This window comes from Rhincodon typus, chromosome 3 (assembly GCF_021869965.1).
Source record: "Rhincodon typus isolate 14 chromosome 3, sRhiTyp1.1, whole genome shotgun sequence".
Taxonomy (NCBI): domain Eukaryota; kingdom Metazoa; phylum Chordata; class Chondrichthyes; order Orectolobiformes; family Rhincodontidae; genus Rhincodon; species Rhincodon typus.
Genome location: NC_063334.1, coordinates 27892884 through 27913791, shown reverse-complemented (window position 1 = coordinate 27913791; position 20908 = coordinate 27892884). Strand labels below are relative to the sequence as shown.

Here is a 20908-nt window from a genome sequence, read left to right as displayed (position 1 = left end):
TATTAGGCTCACTGGTCTATAATTCCCTGTTTTCTCTCAGCCTCCCTTTTTGAATATTGGAGTGACATTAGCCACCCTCCAATCTGCAGGGACTGTTCCAGAGTCTATAGAATCCTGTAGGATGACCACCAATGCATCCACTATTTTGGGAGCTACTTCCTTAAGTACTCCAGGATGTAGATTATCAAGCCATGGGGATTTACAGGCCTTCAATCCCAACAATTTTCCCAGCACCATTTCTCTACTAATATTGATCTTCCTCAGTTCTTTCTCTCACTAAATCTTGCCTTTTGCAACAATTCTGGTATCTGATTTGAGTTCTCTTTTGTGAAAACAAAATCAAAGTATGTATTCAGTTCCTCACCCATTTCTTTGTCCCCTATTGTACGCTCTCCCGTTTCTGTCTGTAAGGGACCTACATTTCTCTTCACGAATCTCTTTCACTTCACATACCTATAGAAACTCTTAGCCTCAGTCTTTATGTTCCCTGCAAGTTTACTTTCATACTGTATTTTCCCCTTCTTAATCAATCCCTTAGTCCTTCTTTGCTAAATTCTAAACTGCTTCACATCCTCAGATTTATTAATTTTCTTGGCCAATCTGTATGCTTCTTCCCTGGATCAGATACTATCTCTTATTTCCTTTGTAAACCATGGATTGGTCCATTTTGCTTTTGTGACAGACAGAAATAAACAGGTGTTGCAGTGCCCCCATGCGTTCCTTCAATGTTTGCCATTGCCTATCCACTGTCATCCCTTTAGGTAACTCTCCCCAATCTGTCAAGGCTAACTCACACCTCATATCCTTGTAGTTTCCTTTATTAAGGTTCAGCACCCTAGTCTCCAAATCAACAGCCTCGCTCTCCATCTTGATAAAAAATTCTATCATGTTATGGTTGCTCTTCCCCAAGGGGTCTCGCACAGCTCAATTGGCAATGATTCCCTTCTCATTACACAGTACCCAGTCTAAGACAGCCTGCTTTCTAGTCGATTTCTCCACACATTGGTCAAGAAAACCATCCCGTATACACTCCAGGAATTCCTCCTCCATGGCATTGTGGCTAATTTGATTTGTCCAATCTAAAAAAGCCCATGATCACCGATATTCCGTTATCACATGCATCTCTAATTTCTTGTTTAATGCCATGCTTGACATCACCACTGCAGTTTGGGGTTCTATATATGATACCTACTAATATTTTTTGCTCCTTAGTATTTCTAAACTCTACCCATACAGACTCCACATGGGGAGAACGTGCAAATTCCACACAGACAGTGGCCCAAGGCTAGAATCGAAGCCAGGTCACTGGCACTGTGAAGCAACAGTGCTAACAACTGCATTGCCCAGTGTGCCTTTACAGATAATTGATATTCTGGTACCAAATAGAACTTAGCAACAGAAAATCAGAGCAGGCATCAGCCATACAGCCTCTTGAACCTGCTCCGTCAGTTAATACGATCATGGCTGATCCTCAACATCAACTCCATTTTCCATCCAGTTCCCCACCTCTTGGCTCCCTTAGTGTCCAACAGCTGGGAAAGTCAGTCATGGGAGTGCTATATAGTCTGAAAGTTTCCGAATATCTTTGACTGGGGTTTGCAGGTGCCAGGGAGGGGCATGGATAAAGAAATCAATCTTTTTTCTTTGATCGGGTGTCAGTATTGCAGTGCTGATCATTACCTACCTACCAAGAGGGGTGTGATGAGAGTAGTAGACCATATGTCTCCATGCTGAGCAGCCAATCAGCTCACAGGAAAGGAATACACAGCAAGAGGACTCAGCAGCACAGAAATACATGTACTTGGTAAATAGACAGAACAAGGGGGCTTGGATTGTCATTGCAGCAGTCACTTTTAGAACTGCCTCTCAGAATTCTTATGAAAATCATTAGAGTCTGATCCTCATCCCCTCCCTTACTTAGAAATTTGATTACTGTAATAAAAAGCATGAAGCAGCAGAATCAACACCACCTTCTGGCTACCAGTTCCTTAATAATAGATACCAGCACTATCTCAATAATTCATGTCACTCCCTTGTTTTCTCTCTCCCTTCTTTGTCAAATTCTGATCAACTGAGACTGTTCTAAAATCTAGGCAATTTTGGGGGAAAAAAATCATAAAACCATATCCACCATCTTGCCATAATCACTTTTAGAACTCCTCAGGGTGACTCTGTTTCTCTCTGGGTGATTGGTGACTATGAGAAGAGTGATTGCATGTGTGAAATAGGTGACAGTGTACATTGCATGGGTGACTGCGAGAGAGCTAGGTAACTGTCTGTGGAACAGGAGACACAGAGAGAGAGAGAGAGAGAGACTGGATAACTGTCATATTGCTCAAGCTAACCCAATCTATTCTTCACAAAAGGAGATAGTTTTTGATCTAGAAAAAAAAGACTGCCCCTTCGCCACAAAAAAATTCCATAATCATCTGCTTATGATTTCACTGAACTATTGTGGGAAGCCAAATACCAACATTAATATGAATACAATCAATTTTATTTTGGAAAGTTAAGCTTGCAAATTTCCAAAAAGACCAATTCCAAGCAGGGGTTTAAAGTACAAACTTGAGGTTTGATGTTAATTCAACATTTAGCTGGGATGAATAATCATCAACCTGAAACGTTATCTTACTTTTCTCTCTTGACAAACATGGGCTACCACTGGGTATTTTCTGTTTTTAGTTCGGAGTTCCAGCAACTGCTGTAATTCATAAGCTCTTCAGTGCTTTAATTTATTGTTTCTTTTCTTCAAAAAGGAGGCCTGGCTTTGAAGTTTTCTCTCTGTCAACAAGATTTCTGCTCATCTCTCCAGTTCTAACATAAGGCCATCAGGATGTTTCCATTTTCACAAATCTTCCATGGCCTGTTGAATGTTTCCAGCATTTCCTGTTCAGATACCTTGGACCAATTAAAGCGGAGGAGGAAAATAAAGACAAAGTACAGTGCAATTAAAAATAAGGAAATAACAGTATGATTTCTTATACAGTATGGGGCAGTACGGTGGCACAGTGGTTAGCACTGCTGCCTCACAACCCCAGGGACCCGGGTTCGATTCCAGCCTCGGACGACTGTCTGTGAGGAGTTTGCACGTTCTCCCAGCGTCTGAGTGGGTTTCCGCCAGGCGCTCCAGTTTCCTCCCACAGTCCAAAGATGTGCAGGTTAGGTGGATTGGCCATGCTAAATTGCCCATAGTGTTCAGGGAGGTGTAGATTAGGTGGGTTATAGGGGGATGGGTCTGGTGGGATACTCTGAGGTTCAGTGTGGAGTTGTTGGGCCGAAGGGCCTGTTTCCACACTGTAGGGATTCTATGATTCTTATAACTTTATTCACTTAAGTAGAAAGTCAGAACCCACTATTTGAAAGATTATCCAAATAAAACAATAATTGTTTGGTAGTACAGAATTGCAGTAGTTTTGAATTTTTCATCCTGCAGTCATCAGAACAGATGCAAGAATGGCAAATTTCAAAAGTGAGCAACAAGTTATATTGCATGAGCAAAGGGTGCTGATTAGTCAAGTCATGGCCTGTAGTGCCCTTTGAAATCTCACATTCTTGTATATGCCCTGCTGAGTACGAAATAAAAACTTTTTACATGTTTATTTTTAATCAGCAATATATAAACAATATTACAGAGTAAAGAACAAATTAGGTCACAATTACATGGTCATTTATGTCACAATGTAGTTGTTGAGAGGGTTAGTGCCAACTGGCAACATTTCCATAAATAAGGTGATAATGATGTCAATGTATATTCCTTCAAAACTGGAACAGCATAACACATCAGTCAAACACAAGTTACATCTTTCTAGGGTTTGCTCTTACAATCCTGATTTCCAAGATGTTAGTTTAATATTTATCACATTCATGTGTACTAGCACTATCTCATGCTAGTCAAGCAAAAATTCAACAGGATTCATAAGTTATGCAAAATCCTGAGAGATTATTGTAATTTAACATTAGAATGTTATGACCGCAATCTATCATGCATCCAGAGTCAAGATAGAAATATCAAGCACGCCAGGTGCCTCAGTTCCTTCAGCCTTTGATGATTTGTTTTTATACAATGCCGCATCCATATGTGGAGTGTGTAGAGGAGTTAAAGAGGACTGAATGAAATCACCTTCATCTTTTACATCATTGCCCTCATCAGTATCAAAATCAGAGTCAGCAATACTGTCGTTGTCGTCATCGTCATCATCATCACCATCCTCCTTTCTGCCATTTAGTCTGCTTCTTGTTCTTAGATTCATTTCAACATTGCTGTTTTCTTGTTGATATTCCTCAGAAGCCAATCTGGAGATTGTAGAGATAAAACAATTAGACCCGCTTCCCCATTCAAAACACAAAAAGAAAATGAAGAAATTATATTTATATAGCTTTTTCATATCTTCAGTAGGTTCATAAAGTGCTTCACTACTAATGCATTGCAGTCACTGCTGTAGGAAAAACAGCAGCAAATAGTGCATAGCAAGCTCCCACAAACAGTTACATGATAACCACCAGGTCATTGGCATATTTATTCCCTAGCCAACACCCAAAAAAATAAGCAGAGATAACTGCACGGATCTTCTTCAAAGTAGTGACGGGGCATTCAGGTTTACCTGTGAGATGGATGTGGGCAGGCTTGTGTAAAGCAAGGTTAGCCACCAATGTGCTATTTCCTTCCACTGAATGGGTCATTTCCATTGAATGATATTGCACAGTTGCTAAGGATGCTTTACATTCAGGTAATTAGACAACCTAATTACAGAAGACTGCAAAAAAGGTGGTTACAGTGCAAGGATTCGAGTCTGGAAGTCGGAAAACCTGGGAGATTAACAATGCCTGTAGCCAGCAGGTAAAATTGTTCTTACTGGTGGAATCTGCCCCTTGTGGTTGGGAACTTTCCCTGATAAAACCTATGCTGATTAACTTACCCACAAAACAACTTAAAGCTGTGGGATTGTAAAGTAGCCGAATAAAACCCTGACCAGCAGGAAATGGTTACTGCAAATTGTAGAATTCAAAGAGAGGAATTTAAACCAAACCCCCCCAGTGGGAATTGTGTAGAGTACTGTTTTCTACACCAGTCCGATAGTGCTTGCCCCAAATGTAACGGGAAATAAATTAGGGCAAAACTTTGCACCTAATCCAGTCACTGCTCTGGCAGGGTGGTAAATAGTCAAAAGTGTTCACCAAACCACCTCAATTTATAGTTGTAGGGAAGATCAGCTGCAAGCTTGCACATGTCCTTCAATAGTCAGTCACTCTATAAAGCTGTCCTGAAATAACTTCTGTACTGTCCCAAGAATGTGGGATATTATTAGTATGTGAACTTTGAATGAGAGACAGAATACAATTCAGCACCTGACATATCTCATGCTACTGACAGGAAAAACCCTATACGTTTTGGTATTTGGATGAGACTCTGTTCCATACTTTTGTCCAATGGAAGCAGCTGCAACCTTATCCTTCACTGTTTGAACAAGTTGCTCCTCAGTTTCTTCCTGCACTTCATTGCCACAATCCATGCAATGGTGGGGACTGGACAACTGAGAAGATTCCATCTCTCTGGTCCTGGACCAACTGATCATCTACCAGGTTCAGTTTGGGCTTAATCCTTGTTAAAGGGGTAAGAAGGAAATAAAGGGCCTTCACGCTGGCAAAAACTGTGTGCCCCTGGAGGGGGAGTGTGCAGCAGGCATCTTTCTACAAGTGGAACTGGATTGTGCACTCAATATTAGCAGTGACAGGTAATTGACTTGAAATGGTCAACTCATTCAAAACACATTCCTTTTAAAAAAAAAGTTAAAATCAGTTCCATTCAATCTGTTTCTCTCTCCACTGATGTCACCTGACTAGCTGAGCATTTCCTGCTTTTATTACAGATGATTAAAAAAAAAAAGGATGTTGAGAATGCCACTTGGTTGCAGTGAATAATGTAGCACATTTTGAAGCAAATGCACCAAACTTGATGTCATGTTCTTTATTAGTTGCTCCCCTGATAAATAGAAGAGGAGGGGATAGTTTCTGGCTTCTTGCAGACAATATGGATTATGGGCAGCACGGTGTCTCAGTGGTTAGCACTGCTGCCTCACAGTGCCAGGGACCCAGGTTCAATTCCACCACCGGGTGTCTGTCTGTGTGGAGTTTGCACGTTCTCCCGGTGTCTGCATGGGTTTCCTTTGGGTGTTCTCCCACAGTTCAAAGATGTGCAGCTTAGGGGATGGGTCGGTGTGGACTTGTTGGGCCGAAGGGCTTGTTCCCACACTGTAGGGATTCTATGATCTGTTCTTCTATGTTAACAAACACCACCTCACCAGCTTTGGCAATGGATTTACCTGGGACCCAGAATTACATGGCCAGCTTTTATTAGAAAGAATTGGGTCATATTTTTAAAAATAAAATTGTTTGTTGCTTCCAACGTTGAAGTGCATCAAAATTTTCTGAAATTTTGTTTTGTTGTAAATCACTATGCATATGCAGGGCCGCTCACCATTGACACACGCTGCTCAAATATCACTAACTTATAGGTTAACAGACTAACTAGCAAATCAGTGAAGATCTTGAACTAACTGTTTCTGTTCATTTCAAGTGGAACAAAAACATGTTGCTAAACAAAGCACCAATCAGAAAATAAGAGCTTGAACCTGAAAGGCATAAGGATGTTTAGAATGCCATCTGGCAGCAGTGAATAATGTAGCACGAAGTGTTCCTGCTCCTCAATTCAGCCGCTGTACTGTAGAATGTTTTACATTTGGACAGCAATCTTCACATTTGTGACCAAAATGAAAAAAATTCTGCACGTTATCTCACCTATGGACAAATTGCATTTATTGTGAATGCCTCTGCCCGGTGGAATAAAAGCATGCACCTACAGGAACTCAGCACAGCAGTGCGCATCACTGCCCCATGACAGAGCTGTGGCAGCAGCTGCCTGTCACAAATATGGTGCTGCCAATATAATCACATCGATTGTATACACTGGGATCTTGGCTAATCCACACTTCTGTTCCTTCGGAGAAGCCACGATCTTTTCAGCCCTGGGCTGAATCAGTGCGAGGAAACGTGAGAAGCAGCTAAGGCCGGCGCTTTCTGAAGAAGGGTCACTGAATTCGAAACGTTAACAGTTTTCTCGCCACAGATGATGAGTTTCACCAGCAGTTTCTGTTTGAGCCAGCATGGCTGTTGCTTTAAAGAACTAAAAAACGTGGAGCAGTCTGCACACAGAATGTAGTCATGCAGCAGCATGTGCACAGACCAATCCTGAAGCCTGTCACTGTGGCCCCATCTGCACATGCCTTGGGGACCTATTTTGGCATTCAGAAAGGAAAAGGTTTATAAGAAGAATTCCCAGGATGAAAGACTTAAGTTATGAAGCTTGATTAAAGAAACTGGGATTGTTCCCCTTAAAAGAAAGGTTGAGAGATGATTTGGAGGTGATCCAAGCCATGCGATGTTTAGATAGAATACATAGGGAGCAACTGCTCCATTTGGCAGCTGTGGCATGAACTGGAGGACACCATCTGAAAGCGAATAGCAAAAGAACCAGAGACGGTGAGAGGAAAAGTCTTTTTTTGAAAGAAAATGCCATGAGTACTTAGGATCTGAAATGTACTTACTGTAAGTGTGGTGGTTCAGTTGAGGTTTTTAATAATAAAATGGGGAATTGGGCAACTATCTGGAGAAATAATTTGCAGGGCCACAGGGAAAATACACAGGTATGGGACTAACTGAGTTTCTCATATAGCTGAGGCATACACAATGTAAGTCATGGCCATCTTCAATGACGTTAAAATCCAATGAGTCTATGTAGCTTAAACCACGTTACATGGCTGGCTGTTCAGTAGAGCCACTTGGTTGGCAAGGGCAATGAGGGGTAGGCAACAAAAACGGCCTTGCCTGCACTACGTTATTGAAACTACTAAATGCCAGGAGAATAAAAAAGGTACAACGTTTGCACCACAGGATTCCACTGACTTATGAAAATGATCTTTCCTGTTGGGATCTGGGAGATTCCATTGTTTCCTCACCAATTATAAAGTATTGGAAAAAAAATACATACGGATTCACAATCTCTTCTTTCTTTCCACATTTGGCGCAGAGCTCCAATTTGAAAGCACAGGGTTTACACATAATGTGGTAAGAGTCCTTCACTGTTTTCTGAAGGCATTTAACACTAAACAGAAATAAACAAAAAGGTAAAAAGAAAACTGCTGATATTTTAACATCACAACAGACACCATGGAAACAGTAATTTGGAGGCTAAGTTCTTATATTTTCCATTTTTATTCAGCATTACCAGAATGTTACAGCACAGACACAAACCACTCTGCCCATCAACTGTGATAGTTGAAAACAGCCCCCCTCATTCCATTCTAATAGCTCCCTGTGAACTTTATTAATTATTCCTCTTCTTCAATGCAATTACTTTAATTCCCCTTTGAAAGAGTAAGCACTTGCGATAAGCTTGGGGTCCACAGCACTATTTTGCTCACCAGGAAAATAATTCATCATTATTTACCCCCTTATAACCTGGTCATAACCTTAGAAGACCTTGATTATATCAACACAAACTTATTTAGTAATAGTGGCTTGTAACAATTCTGGTCAAATAATAATGCAGGCTGTAAAGAGTTTTGAAATGAGGCTGCATTCTCTTCCTTGATGGACGTAGTTCAGCGGTTAGCATCTGTCAGGACCCACTAAAATCACCCCCCGCTCCAATATAATAGTTTCTGTTATATTGGAACTTAATTGATTAAGAGTTAGAAATGGAGATCTACAAGACATGGTTAACCATTTACTGAACCAGGATTGGGGGGCTATTGAAAACATTGCTTGAGCATGTAACGACTCCAAATTACATTGTGATCAAGCTGCCTAATGAGGTGGTTTCCAAAGGATCATCAATGCACACATCGCATCTGGATAACAGAAGTTGCATATTTTAAAAAAAAACTTGCCAATTGAACGTTTCAGTGGTGTGCTGACAGGAAATGCTTTGCTTGAGCTTGTGGAAGCTCAAGGCCGAAGTTATTTACTTTAAGCTCAAAAGAAGGGGAATAATGTCATAATGATCAGACCCTGGAAAAGTATTCCCAAGTTATTAAAGTTCTGGAAGGGATAGCCTAAATGGTAATGGTCCAGGTGAAATGGAATGAGGTGGCTCCCCTTCCTTATTCACCTGCCCCTTTGGTTGGTCACAAAATCTACAAAAGAATGCCCTCCTTTTGGATACCTTGCTCCCAGACTAAATTAAGCTATGTTCAAAAGGAGCCAATTTAGTTCGGCTGACATGTCAACAAGAGAGTTTATTAGTTACCCAAACATAGAAATAACAACACAACACATACACGAATTACAAATGGGTGTGTAAAAACAAATTGTTTAAGAGTAAATGGAAACATGTTGCAGTTGTTACAGTGTCTACTACTGGTAGCGTTGATATTGGTAATTGAAGGGTCACTGAGTTTGAGCTTTGCAGATTCATTGAAATCCTTTTGTCTGTCTTCTAGCACCCCAGAGCTGGAAATCTTTTAGCTGCAATGCAGGGGTGACTAGCAACTGTGATCAACTCAGCATCCATCAAACCCAGGATACTGCACGAGTTGCTCAGCCCATTAGAACACCTTTTTCCCTGAGCACACACAAACCAAAGTTGAACTGGATTGTGTATTCTTGAAAGCTGGCAATAAAACATGCCTCTTGCTCAGACTGCTTTGTTTTCTCCCGTTATGATCGCGGCTCCACAGCCACCGGAGATTTTATTATTTCAGTGTTATGGCACACTTCTCCCTCTAATCCATCCATTTGATGCTTCCTGACACTTCATCAGGTTTGACAATCCAGGGTTTTCTCCAGATAGTCACTGAACATTCAAATTAGGAGCAGGCATTGGCTCTTCAGTGGCAGAGTGGGCTCAAGGCATTCAATTAGATTATGACTGATCTGATTGTAACCAGAAATCCTCATTCTCACCCAGCCCTGAAAACCTTTTCACTCCTTTTCTAAAGGGGAATTTAACTACCTCCATCTTAAAAACGGGTTCTACTTCCACCACCTGTTCAGAAAGAGAGTTCCAAAGACTCAAGACCCTCTGATAAAATCTTATTGTGGCCTCCTACGTGTTTCATATGAGCGATCGTCAACACTAAACAGTGAATTTACATCCACAGTCACGTGTTCGGCTGCAGCACTTGACTTTTAAAAAAGATATTGGAATTAAAAGATCGATAACTGATCTAGGATTATGCTCCATGGTAACAATAATATTAAAAATCTTGTCAAAACACATTACACTATTGAGGCAAGTGAAACTATTAAGGTCCACGGAGTTACGTTGAGTCATAAATACGCTTCTGGCCCAATAGCTCCATCTGGTGTTTACGTTGTCCCATTCCTCCTCAACTCACCCAGTCAAGGTAATCCCTAATGCACCAACTCACTTTTCAAAAATTCTTTCATGGGAGGTGGGCACCACCAATTGCAAAATTTGTTGCCCGTCTTTATTTGTCCTTGACCTGACTGTCTTGGTGTTATTTCAGAGGGCGGTTAAAAGTCAGCCACACTGCTATAGTGCTGGAGTCACATGTAGGTCACACTGAGTGAGGATAGCAGATTTCTCTCCCTAAAAATGACAGTGGGACCAGATCATGTTTCACAACAACGTTCTGAGGAAGGGTCACCGGACCTGAAACGTTAACCCTGATTTTTTTCTTCACAGATGCTGCCAGACCTGCTGGGCTTTTCCAGCAACTTGTTTTTGTTCCTGATTTACAGCATCCACAGTTCTTTTGGTTTTTATTTAATGATAGTGTCATGGTCACAATTACGGAGACATGATTTATTAACAAAATTAAAATTCCAGCAGCTACCACTGTCCCCAGATTATTAGCTGCTGCGTCTGGGCTATCAGTCCTACTACATTACCACTACACACAGCCCCAATCCACTTCGATTTCACTTTATTTATGCTGCCTCTATTGAAAATTTGCCCAAATAGATCAGTGAAAACTTGTATCCAATTATTTTTTTAAAAAGTGAGAATCATTTTCTCCTTCCCAGTCAACCCACGAAGACCTATTTGTCCCAAGTTGCAGCTCATTTTCAAATCTTCAGCAATTTATTTTGTCGACTGTTCTGCTGACCACAAGTTTCTATACAGGTCCAATTACATGTAGATTTTAAATTCTTCTTTCACTGCACTCTTCAACAAAGGTGTAGCATGATTGAGTCACAAGATAACAGACAGAGATGATTAGTCCAAGCTAACTAACAGATTACTTCAAAATAAGAGCAAGGTGTGCACACAGACCAAGAACATCTGCTGAAACCTATTCAAATAGGTGGCATAAAATCTATGCAGATACCCAAGATCAACTAGACAACAAAACAGCAGACAGGGGTACAATTTCTCTGGATGCAATAGCATTTGGAAACGGGTTAGAACTTGCGTTGTGGTTTGTTAGATCTTTCTAACTGCCTTAGATATACAACTGTGTTTGTTTTCAGGCCCCCCCACCCCGTGCTTTGTGTAATAATCCTATATGCTGTTGTTGAAGAAAATTTGCAGACTTGTGTGAACATATTTCAGTGAAAAAGCACCATGTTAATTAGACAAAAGTAAACTGAGTAAATATATTTCAGTGAAAAAGCACCATGTTAATTAGACAAAAGTAAACTGAGTAAATAGTCTATAAATCCAGGTTTTATTCTGGGATGCGACTTGTTCAATATTAATAACAGCAAGAATCATAAAGTTCTTATGCTTACCATATGGCACTGTTAAGGAAGTCATCATGTGTGCTGTAACAGCAAACCTCCAATCATTTTTGAAGCAATCATCCTCATTTCCATGACAGAGAAACATTTAAAACCACTTTCTGATGTTGCAAGAAAATCACACAAGGTTGACATCATGTCAATATCAAATAATACGCTGTGATAGTTTCTACCCTTCAAAAACCATTTAGTTGGCTGCAGAATGCTTTGGGGTGTTCCAAGGAACTGCGAGCCACTTTCTGAAAGTAAGTTTATTGCCACAAGCATATTTTTGATGCAAGTGGCAACCCAAAAAGACTGGTATGGAAAGCTACAGGGATTTTCAAGGGTTATAGGGATAATACAAAATAGACAGCAAAACAAATGGAAGAGTCACCGGACCCGAAACATTAACTCTGTTTTTTTTCCTTCACAGATGCTGCCAGACCTGCTGAGCTTTTCCAGCAACTTTGTTTTTGTTCTTGAAACAAATGGTCATTTGTTGTTCTTTTAAAAAATCTACCACTTACAGTACCAAATTAATGACAAATGTGATATTGATTGAACATCAGTGGACAAAAAAAATGCACAAAGAATGTCTTTGAACAAAGAGCTAAGAAACTTTAACTTACCATTTCCGAGCTTGACCAAGTGGCTTATATTTGTTGTATTTTATTTTCCATTCTAACACTTCCTTACAATGTTTACAGACACCTGTATGCACCATTGCATTTAGTCTCTGGAAGGAAAAAAAAAAGGTTTTACATAGTAATGCAATTTAAAAATCCAAATTTCAAAATCTGCTGAAGAAAGTACAATGGATTCAGAAGGATGATCCTATGTTGGAGATGTTCTAAGCAGTAGGAAAAACTGAAAGCTCTAGCAGAGATAACCTGATATAGGCTTTGGGTATGAAGGGCAGTTATAGACAAGATATTTCCATTTATGTCTGCGCCAGTGTGGGAGAGCACGAGAGCGAGGGCAGTGGAGGAGACCAATTCTGGGGGCTTATCAATACTAAAAAAAACATGGACTTCAGGGGACCCTCTTTACCAACAGAGCAATGAGAATGTGGACTCTCAATCACAATATTCCAGGGTGAATGGTGTAGATACAGTTAAGGTGAAACTGGATAAAGACATGGGAGAAAGGAATATAAGCATATGATAAGGTGAGATGAAGAACGGAAAGAGGCTCATAAACAATGATGTATTTGGGCCAAACTGAATTTATATTTTTATATTACATATTTTGTAAGCATTTCTCCAGTACAGGCAACAGTTTAGGTGGATGAAGATCACTCTCAACTTTAGAAATCAGAAATTTAGATAGTCATAAGCCTCTTTTTTGCTATCATCTAAACATTTTATTAATTCTTTAAAGAGAAACAGTCTTGCAAAATGGTGCTGATGGTTTCAATGTCCTCGAGTGAACCCATGTCAAGCAGACTGATAAGTTTACCTGCAAGCAGAGGAGACGCGAGATAAAACAGGGAACATGGGAAGCCATGGCTAAATTATATTCAATCTTGAGGCCACATCTTCTTAGTCTTAGAAGAGGGGTTCCCAAACATTTTTCCAGTGAAACCCAACTTCAAGGCTGGAAAGTTGTTGTGACCTCAAAGTGAGCCCTAAGAACAGGTCAGGAAGAGAGCGACCCTCAGTAAATATCAGCATGTGGAACTGAGGGGTTTCAGCTATTTTGTTCTTCTAAGCTGTGTGGGAGGGCTACCATTTTCACTGCTGCAGGAGACATCAGGGTTCAGTAAACTAGGCCTTGACCATAGTTTGAAAAATAGTGCAAGCATCTGAAGTTGTCTAATACCTGCTCATTTGATTGGAGCGTCATGGCTTTGTGACACCAAACTTTTGGTTCGCGACCTCCCACATTTATGGAGCACCGTCTTAGCAAATAACCAGTGGAAATGCAGTGTTTTTATTCAATCCTTTTGCAAGTTTCAACTTTAGTAACTTTGGATGTACATGCGCGTCAAGCTTAAATGGTTTAATAGCCAATGTATTAATATATAGAGTGCATCAATATTATCAGATCACATAGGAATGGAACCTGAAGAAATTTCTTATGAATTCCTGCTAAAGTTGGTCTCTCAATAGTATAAATACTCAATAAATATTCATCAATAGTATAATTGCCAGTCCTCTTCTATCAAAGGCAACCACATCCCAGTTAAGATATTTATACAGATTGAAGCAAATAAAAGTTTAATTCACAAGGTTTTTTTAAAACATGTAATTATTGTTGCTACAGCACGCCTATTTTATTGTAGATGCTGAAACTGATTTACTGTTGCTATTTTCAATGAAAGGCAAACTATATATTGTGGCTAGCAGACCAAAGTCTGTAAAATTGTTCATGGAAAATCTGTATCCATTACTCTTTAAGCAATGTAAAATTTTGCTTGCAGCAACTTTGGATGTGTACATGATAAAAATTGAACTTTGCACCAGGATTTTAAATATACTGTAGTTTCTCTCTCTCTAGCTATGTCATCTTTTCCCACAAATAATTTTGGAAACTTTAATCAAATCAGCACCTAATCATTTAAATTCCAGGGAATTTAAAATTAATGGTAAAAGTTCTCCTCGTAAACTTAATTCAGATACCATTCTGGTAAGTTTTCACTTTAAGCAAGACCAATATAGGATTTTCTTCAGGTGTGGTGCCCAGAAGTAAACCATGCATTTTAACAAGATATCAGGAAAGGATTTAAAATTGACAGTGCACAGGAAATGTCAGACTGCTGAGAGGTAGGCAGAAGGTCTGTTGAACTAGAAGCAGAAAAATCAACAGTACAAAACGAGGCCACTCAGCTCAATTTTTCTGTGCCAGTCAGTAAAAGGAGTTATCCAGCCTAATCCCATTGACCAGCTCTAGGTCTGTAGCCCTGTCGGTTAGGGCCTTTCAAATAAATATTCAAATACTTTTTCAAATATGACGAGAGTTTTTGTCTCATCAACCTTTCAGCCAGCAAGTTCCAGACTCCTACCTGCACCTGGATGAAAAATAAATCTCAACTCCACTGATTCTTATACCAAATTGCTGAAAATCTGCTTGCCCCAATTACTGACATCTGCTCCCAGAATATGTTCTTCATATCGACATCAAGTAATTCAAAATCTTTATACACATCAATTAGTCTCTCCTTAATCCCAGAATATCCAATCTTTCCACAGAGCAAACCTTTTTCACTGGCAAAATCTTCATTAATGTCCTCTGCACATTCTGGAGTGTGGTCACACTCTCTACATAATCCTGCATTTACAAATGCAAGGATGGAGCGTTACTTTGATTTGTCGTTAATAAATATATTCAAGCTATAAATCCTTAATAGCAAATCTTGTAGTGAATGCACTGCTACAAGCTTGTCCCAATCACTTCAATAACACATGAAATAAAAAGTTTTAAACTATTACAAAATTTTCCCACCCACCGAGCTGGTTTGAATGTCCAGGATAGATTGTACTCGGAGTGTTTGTTTCAGCCATGAAAAGGCACACTCTGAAAGTACAAGGAAAACATCTTTACCCAATGAACATTCTGAAACAATGGCATTGTTAGGCTGATTTACAGTTATTATAATATTTATGTGCCTTTGTCCGCTGAAAGTGAAATGGTCTCATGTGGCAGAAATCCAAGGCTCATAGCCCACATTTCCAAAGCACGGGTGGTTTTAGAATAAAGAGAATTGTGATGTACAGTAATTGGTCAATGCTGAATTTTCCCTTCTTAAGCACCCACATTTAATCAATCAACACTTTAGGACCATTGTGTCTGTGCTGGCTCTTTGAAAAACTATCCAATTAGTCCCATGCCCCCACTCCTTTCTCAGAGCTCTGTAAATATCTTTTCACCTATCCAAAGTACCTTTTGAAGCCTATTATTGATTTGCCCTGCCTTCTGTTATTGACCATTCTCTGCTCATTTTCTGAGGACCCATCATAATCTTGAATAACCCTACTGAAGCTCCCTTGTCTTGGTCTAAGGAGAGCATCCCAGCTTCTGCACTTTCTCCACATTACTAAAATCTCTCATCCCTGTATCATTCCAGTAGGGTATCTGCATCTACATGCAAGGCGTGGACATTATTCGTGAAAGTACGTAGATTTGGGAAGTGCCAACATGTTCAAAGCTTTGAGGAGAGATGAGGTGGTGAGTTGCAAGGCTGGTAGAGTCAAACGTATATTTAACACAGGAGATTAATTCAAAGGTTATTTAAAATATTTCTCTGTACAATCACTTCCCTTTAGAGACTTTTCCATTTTACTTTACATATCCTGTAAATATGACCAAAATACATTATCCTCCCTCATCCTCTTGAACTTCTCAGATGCAAAAATGATCCTCTGTCGGACAGCTGATAATTGAATGTAAACCTAATCTCCTCGCCACTGTATAGTCACCTTCAGCAGATTCCAAAGTTTATCCTTGGCTCTCTACTTGTCTAGGTCTTACTCCAGAAGGAATTACCCAGACAAGAGGTTTTAGTTAATGGTAGTCAGCTCTCTGTCCTTCACTACTACATTAAATTCCACAGCCACCTCATTTTTATCTGATCCTGAAATGTCAAATTCACCTTAAGGACCTATCACGCTACACAAGTAACAAAGTCTTCTGGCTGTCTACATCACAGCTCATACCTTGCTGCTCATTGTATATTGTTGCTGCTCTGTGACTACCTATACAGGCGGGAAGCTACTATTATTTAGAGAAGCCAAATTCTCAACCTAGCAATAACCTCCCAGGCCACCTCAGACATTTAAGTTGATTAGTCATCAGATTAGTCTGCAGACAGGGCACTCCTGGGTATTGCAGAGTGTTGTTTGTCTCTTCAATGTGAATAAGGGGTTAGTTCTCACAACCCAGTGAAGGATGGCTACACAGGCACCGTGGCTTATGCTGAACCTGTTAAGCAATGACCGCTCCCTCCATTGTATTTCGAAGACTGACAGATGAGGTTTGTCACAAGGGGCATGTTACAGTGATTTCCTGTGTTTTTCATTCGTAGAGTCAGACTTATACTGTATGGGAAACAGACCCTTCGCAATACCAAACTAAACTAGTCCCACCTGCCTAATTATATCCCCTAAATACTTCTTGTTCATGTATTTATCCAAAATGTCTTTTAAATGTTGTAACTGTACTTGCATCCACCACTTTCTCTGCAACTTCACTCCACACACAAACCACTGTATAATATAAAAACATTGTCCCTCATGTTCTTTTAAAATCTCTCTCCTCTCAGGTTAAAAATATGCCCACTAGACTTGAAATCCCATTTAAGGAAAAGGACACCTGCCATTCACCTTATCTATTCCCCTCATGATTTAATAAACTTCTACAAAGGTCACCTCTCAAACTCCAGAGGGAAAAAAAAAGAGTCCCAGCCTATCCAGCCGCTCTTTATAACTCAAACCCTCCATTCCTGGCAACATTTTGGTAAAATCTCTTCTGAACCCTCTCCAGCTAAATAATATCCTTCCCATAACAAGGCAACCAAAATTGGACACAGTATTCCAGAACAGGCTTCACCAATGCCCTGTACAACCTCAACAATAACAGCCCAACTCCTATACTCAAAGGTCTGAACAATGTAGACAAGCATACTACTCATCTTCTTAACCACTCTATCTATACGTGATGCAAACTTCAAAGAATTATGTATCTGAACCCCTAGGTCTCTCTGTTCTACGACACTAACCAAGGCCCTAACTTTAATTGTATAAGACCTGCCCTTGTTTGTTTTATCAAAATGCAAAATCTCACATTTTGCCAAATTAAACTCCATCCGCCACTTTTCAGCCCATTAACCCAATTGATCAAGATCTCTTTTGTAATCTTCAATAATCCCTCAATCCAAAGGCGGTTTGCTGTAGATCAACTCAGGAAAGAGCTACTACTTCTTTACCTCTAACTCTGTGTAAACCTTCTTGCCTGGTCATATTCTCAAGTTTCAAATGCTTCCTCAATCAAGCCTGAAAGGCAGAACTCCAAAGTGCCCAAATAGTGTAGATTCCATTCCTGAATGTGCAGATTCCTTACGTGTTTTATTAAAGTGCAATTTAGTATTGTCTAATACAATGCAACTCTTTTGAAGAAGTCCACACACAATTTTCTTTTACTGAGTCAATACAGGTGGCCATTCAGCCCATCATATGTACAGACCTAGTTCACCTAAAGCATATACATGCTCTTTGAAGAGCTATCCAATTGGTCCCATATCCTCTCACTCTTCCATTCAATACTGCAACTCCAACATCAATACTGCCCGCCTCCCATTTCAAGTGTTTATCCAAATTTCTTTTAAAGTTACATTTGAACCTGCCCCCACAAACCTTTCAGCCAAAGCAGTCAACAAAACTCGCTGTTTTTTAAAAACTCATCTCCGTCTGATAGATTTAAGGCAATTGACAAAACAGTCTTCTACGTACAGAGATTGTAGGAACTGCAGATGCTGGAGAATCTGAGATAACAAGGTGTAGAGTTGGATGAACACAGCAGGCCAAGCAGCATCAGAGGAGCAGGAAGGCTGACGTTTCGGGCCTAGACCCTCCTTCTGATGCTGCTTGGCCTGCTGTGTTCATCCAACTCTACATCTTGTTATCTCAGTCTTCTACGTACAAACCTCTTTTCTTTTGGAAACAAATTACTCCTTGTTTACCCTACCATAAAATTCACGACCTTAATTATGAAAATGAAAGACACTAATCTGGAAGAAATAAATTATTGACAATGAAACTGTTGCTCACCTTCATCTTTTCACTTTTGTCATATTTGTCATTTTTGAACCGAATAACATTCTGATGCTTTTGTGGTCTTTTCCTTGCAACGTTTCCTTTCTGGGAACTCATAATCTAGTTTAACAAATTATAACGCCACTTTACTAAATCACAACATATCGTGCACCAGGACCACATGTACAAAAGACCACCCATAGCTATCCCGGAAGTTTGGGAAAATCACGTGATGACCTAGGACAATGAGGTAATCACACGACGCCCCACCTCCGGATATTCTCAGGCCGAATTGGACCATGCGCCCAGCGACTGACATGCTGACTGGCGCATTGGCACATCAATCAGTGGCTGTCATCTAATTAGAACGGCAATTGGGCGGGACTCGTTGTGAGAAAAGGTGAAAACCGGTGCCCAAGTGAATAGTCGGTGGCGGGCTGCTGCTGCTCCTTTTGAAACGCCCGCGCAACTGCGCACGCATTCACTTTTCTCTCTCTCTCACCAGCCTTCATCGCCATTGAAAAGCGTGCCTATTGCGCATGCGCGTCTATCAAACTTTGCGTCCTGGCCTATCAACTGCCCATTCCCTACTTGACCCGGCACCGCCGTAACAGCCGCGCATGCGCGCTGTCTCAGAATCCCGCCAGCTGCACATGCGCACCGCTAAGCTAACGGCTATTCCCCTCCCCACGAGTTCCAAAAGACGTTTTATTGCTGTTCCCACCTAATTACGCAAAAAAAAGGAAAGTATGGAAATACCTTGGCCGGCGGATTTAGTACTGAAATCACGGATGTGAGTGCGGTGGAAGAAAAGAAAGAAGGGCGGCTGTGGGGCCCGAGCGGGTGCGGGAATAGGAGGGATCCTCCTTTGTTTTATTCGCCGTGTGGAAGGTGCGGGGCCCAGCGGACGTTCCGCCGACATTTGTTTCCGTCCCCCCCAACCCCCACCATCACTTACCCTTAGCGTCAGGCCGGCGAGCTTTGTGTTACCTCCTGAATCCCGTCGTAGCAGCAGGTTGTTGAGAAAATATCGCCGAATCATTGCCTGAGAAGGTGGGGAGAGACGAACGGAGCAGGATCGCTGTGTTGTCGATTAATTCGGTGCCTCCTTCCTCCTGTCCTGAGGACGCAGAGAGGGAGAGCTTCTCCCCTTGTCTTCCTTGATCAATGACTCCCATCCTCGGCTGAAGTTTACGCACCGATTCCGTCCCTTTGCGTCTACTTGGATCGATGAGGCGTGGGAAATCTTTTGCACAACACAAGATCGGGTTGTTTTGTAACTGCATTTTATCCACCTGCTTAAATCAGTGTCTTTTATTGTCGGGTTGATCATGTTCTGCACCAGATTTCATCGCCTGTGAGAATTTACTCTACAAAGTTTCATGTTGAACTCTGCAATCACTGGATTGATTTATTTATTTATTTATTTGACTGAGGGTGGGGATCTTATCACAGATACATTCTCACATACTCGCCATGAATAACCTGTCTCTGAGTGAGCTCTGCTGCCTGTTCTGCTGCCCTCCCTGCCCTGGTCGGATTGCGTCCAAACTGGCCTTCTTGCCCCCCGAGCCTACATATGCGCTGCTGGCTGATGAGGCTGGGGGTCGTTGGAGCCTGCACCTGTCCGAGCGGGCTGACTGGCAGTACTCGCAACGGGAGAAGGACTCCATCGAGGCCTTCATGACCCGGACCAGCCGGGGCAACCGCATCTCCTGCATGTTCATTCGCTGCTCGCCTAGCGCTCGCTTCACCTTGCTCTTTTCGCATGGCAACGCCGTGGACCTGGGCCAAATGAGCAGTTTCTACATCGGCCTAGGCTCCCGCATCAATTGCAATGTCTTCTCCTACGATTACTCGGGCTACGGCGCCAGTTCTGGGAAACCTTCCGAGAAGAACCTCTACGCAGATGTGGACGCTGCGTGGCAAGCCCTAAGGACCAGGTAGGGAGATGTGTAGCTTTCACACTCAACAGCAAGCGGTCATTCAGCTGGTGGTGTCTCTTGTAATACCTATCCAATAAGTCCTACTGTGCTACTGGTTATTGACCTGCAAGGCTAACCTTCTCTCTTAACAGCGACTAAGTATTTCCAATATTTTCTATTATTTAACGGTTCTACCGTCCTGTATCTAATATTCGTCCCATTATATCCAGACTATTCCCTGTGAATATTTTTTTCCTAATTATTTACTCATTCTGTCTTAAATGTCGTCTCTTTTATTCAAACGTATTTTCATATTTGGTTTCAAGCTTTTTTCTCCTTTATCATCCATCTTTGCTTCCCCTGCCCTCAACATCTGTCTAAGGGTACATTTTCTGTTGTGATTTCTGTAGATTAATTTTGCAAGTAGTTTCCTTTGCCTATGTGATATCAAAAGTGGATGGTTTTAAATTCATTTTCTACAATTAGTTG

At 41.0% G+C, this 20908-nt stretch overlaps 2 protein-coding genes across 3 annotated transcripts in view; one reads left to right on the top strand and one right to left on the bottom strand.

Moving 5' to 3' along the window:
• Nucleotides 1-2479: 2479 nt before the first annotated feature.
• c3h9orf85 (chromosome 3 C9orf85 homolog) lies at nt 2480-18807 on the bottom strand. Of its 2 annotated transcripts, XM_048593417.1 has the most exons (5): nt 18510-18801; nt 12375-12481; nt 8045-8158; nt 4121-4293; nt 2480-2898 (listed from the first exon to the last, which is right to left on the bottom strand). In XM_048593417.1, exons 1-5 carry the CDS (start codon nt 18609-18611, stop codon nt 2891-2893), a joined length of 504 nt encoding a protein of 167 aa, XP_048449374.1. In that variant the 5' UTR covers nt 18612-18801; the 3' UTR covers nt 2480-2890. The 2 variants fall into 2 exon arrangements, with proteins under 2 accessions (XP_048449374.1, XP_020369044.1); XM_020513455.2 differs by having other exon boundaries at nt 2480-4293; nt 18510-18807.
• Nucleotides 18808-18910: 103 nt separating this feature from the next.
• The window catches only part of LOC109913890 (abhydrolase domain containing 17B, depalmitoylase), a 53858-nt gene continuing 51860 nt past the window's right edge, over nt 18911-20908 (top strand). Inside the window, exon 1 of the mRNA XM_020513456.2 lies at nt 18911-20437. Coding sequence (XP_020369045.1) covers nt 19971-20437 — 467 coding nt within the window. The 5' untranslated portion in view covers nt 18911-19970. The remainder of the gene's footprint in view (nt 20438-20908) is intronic.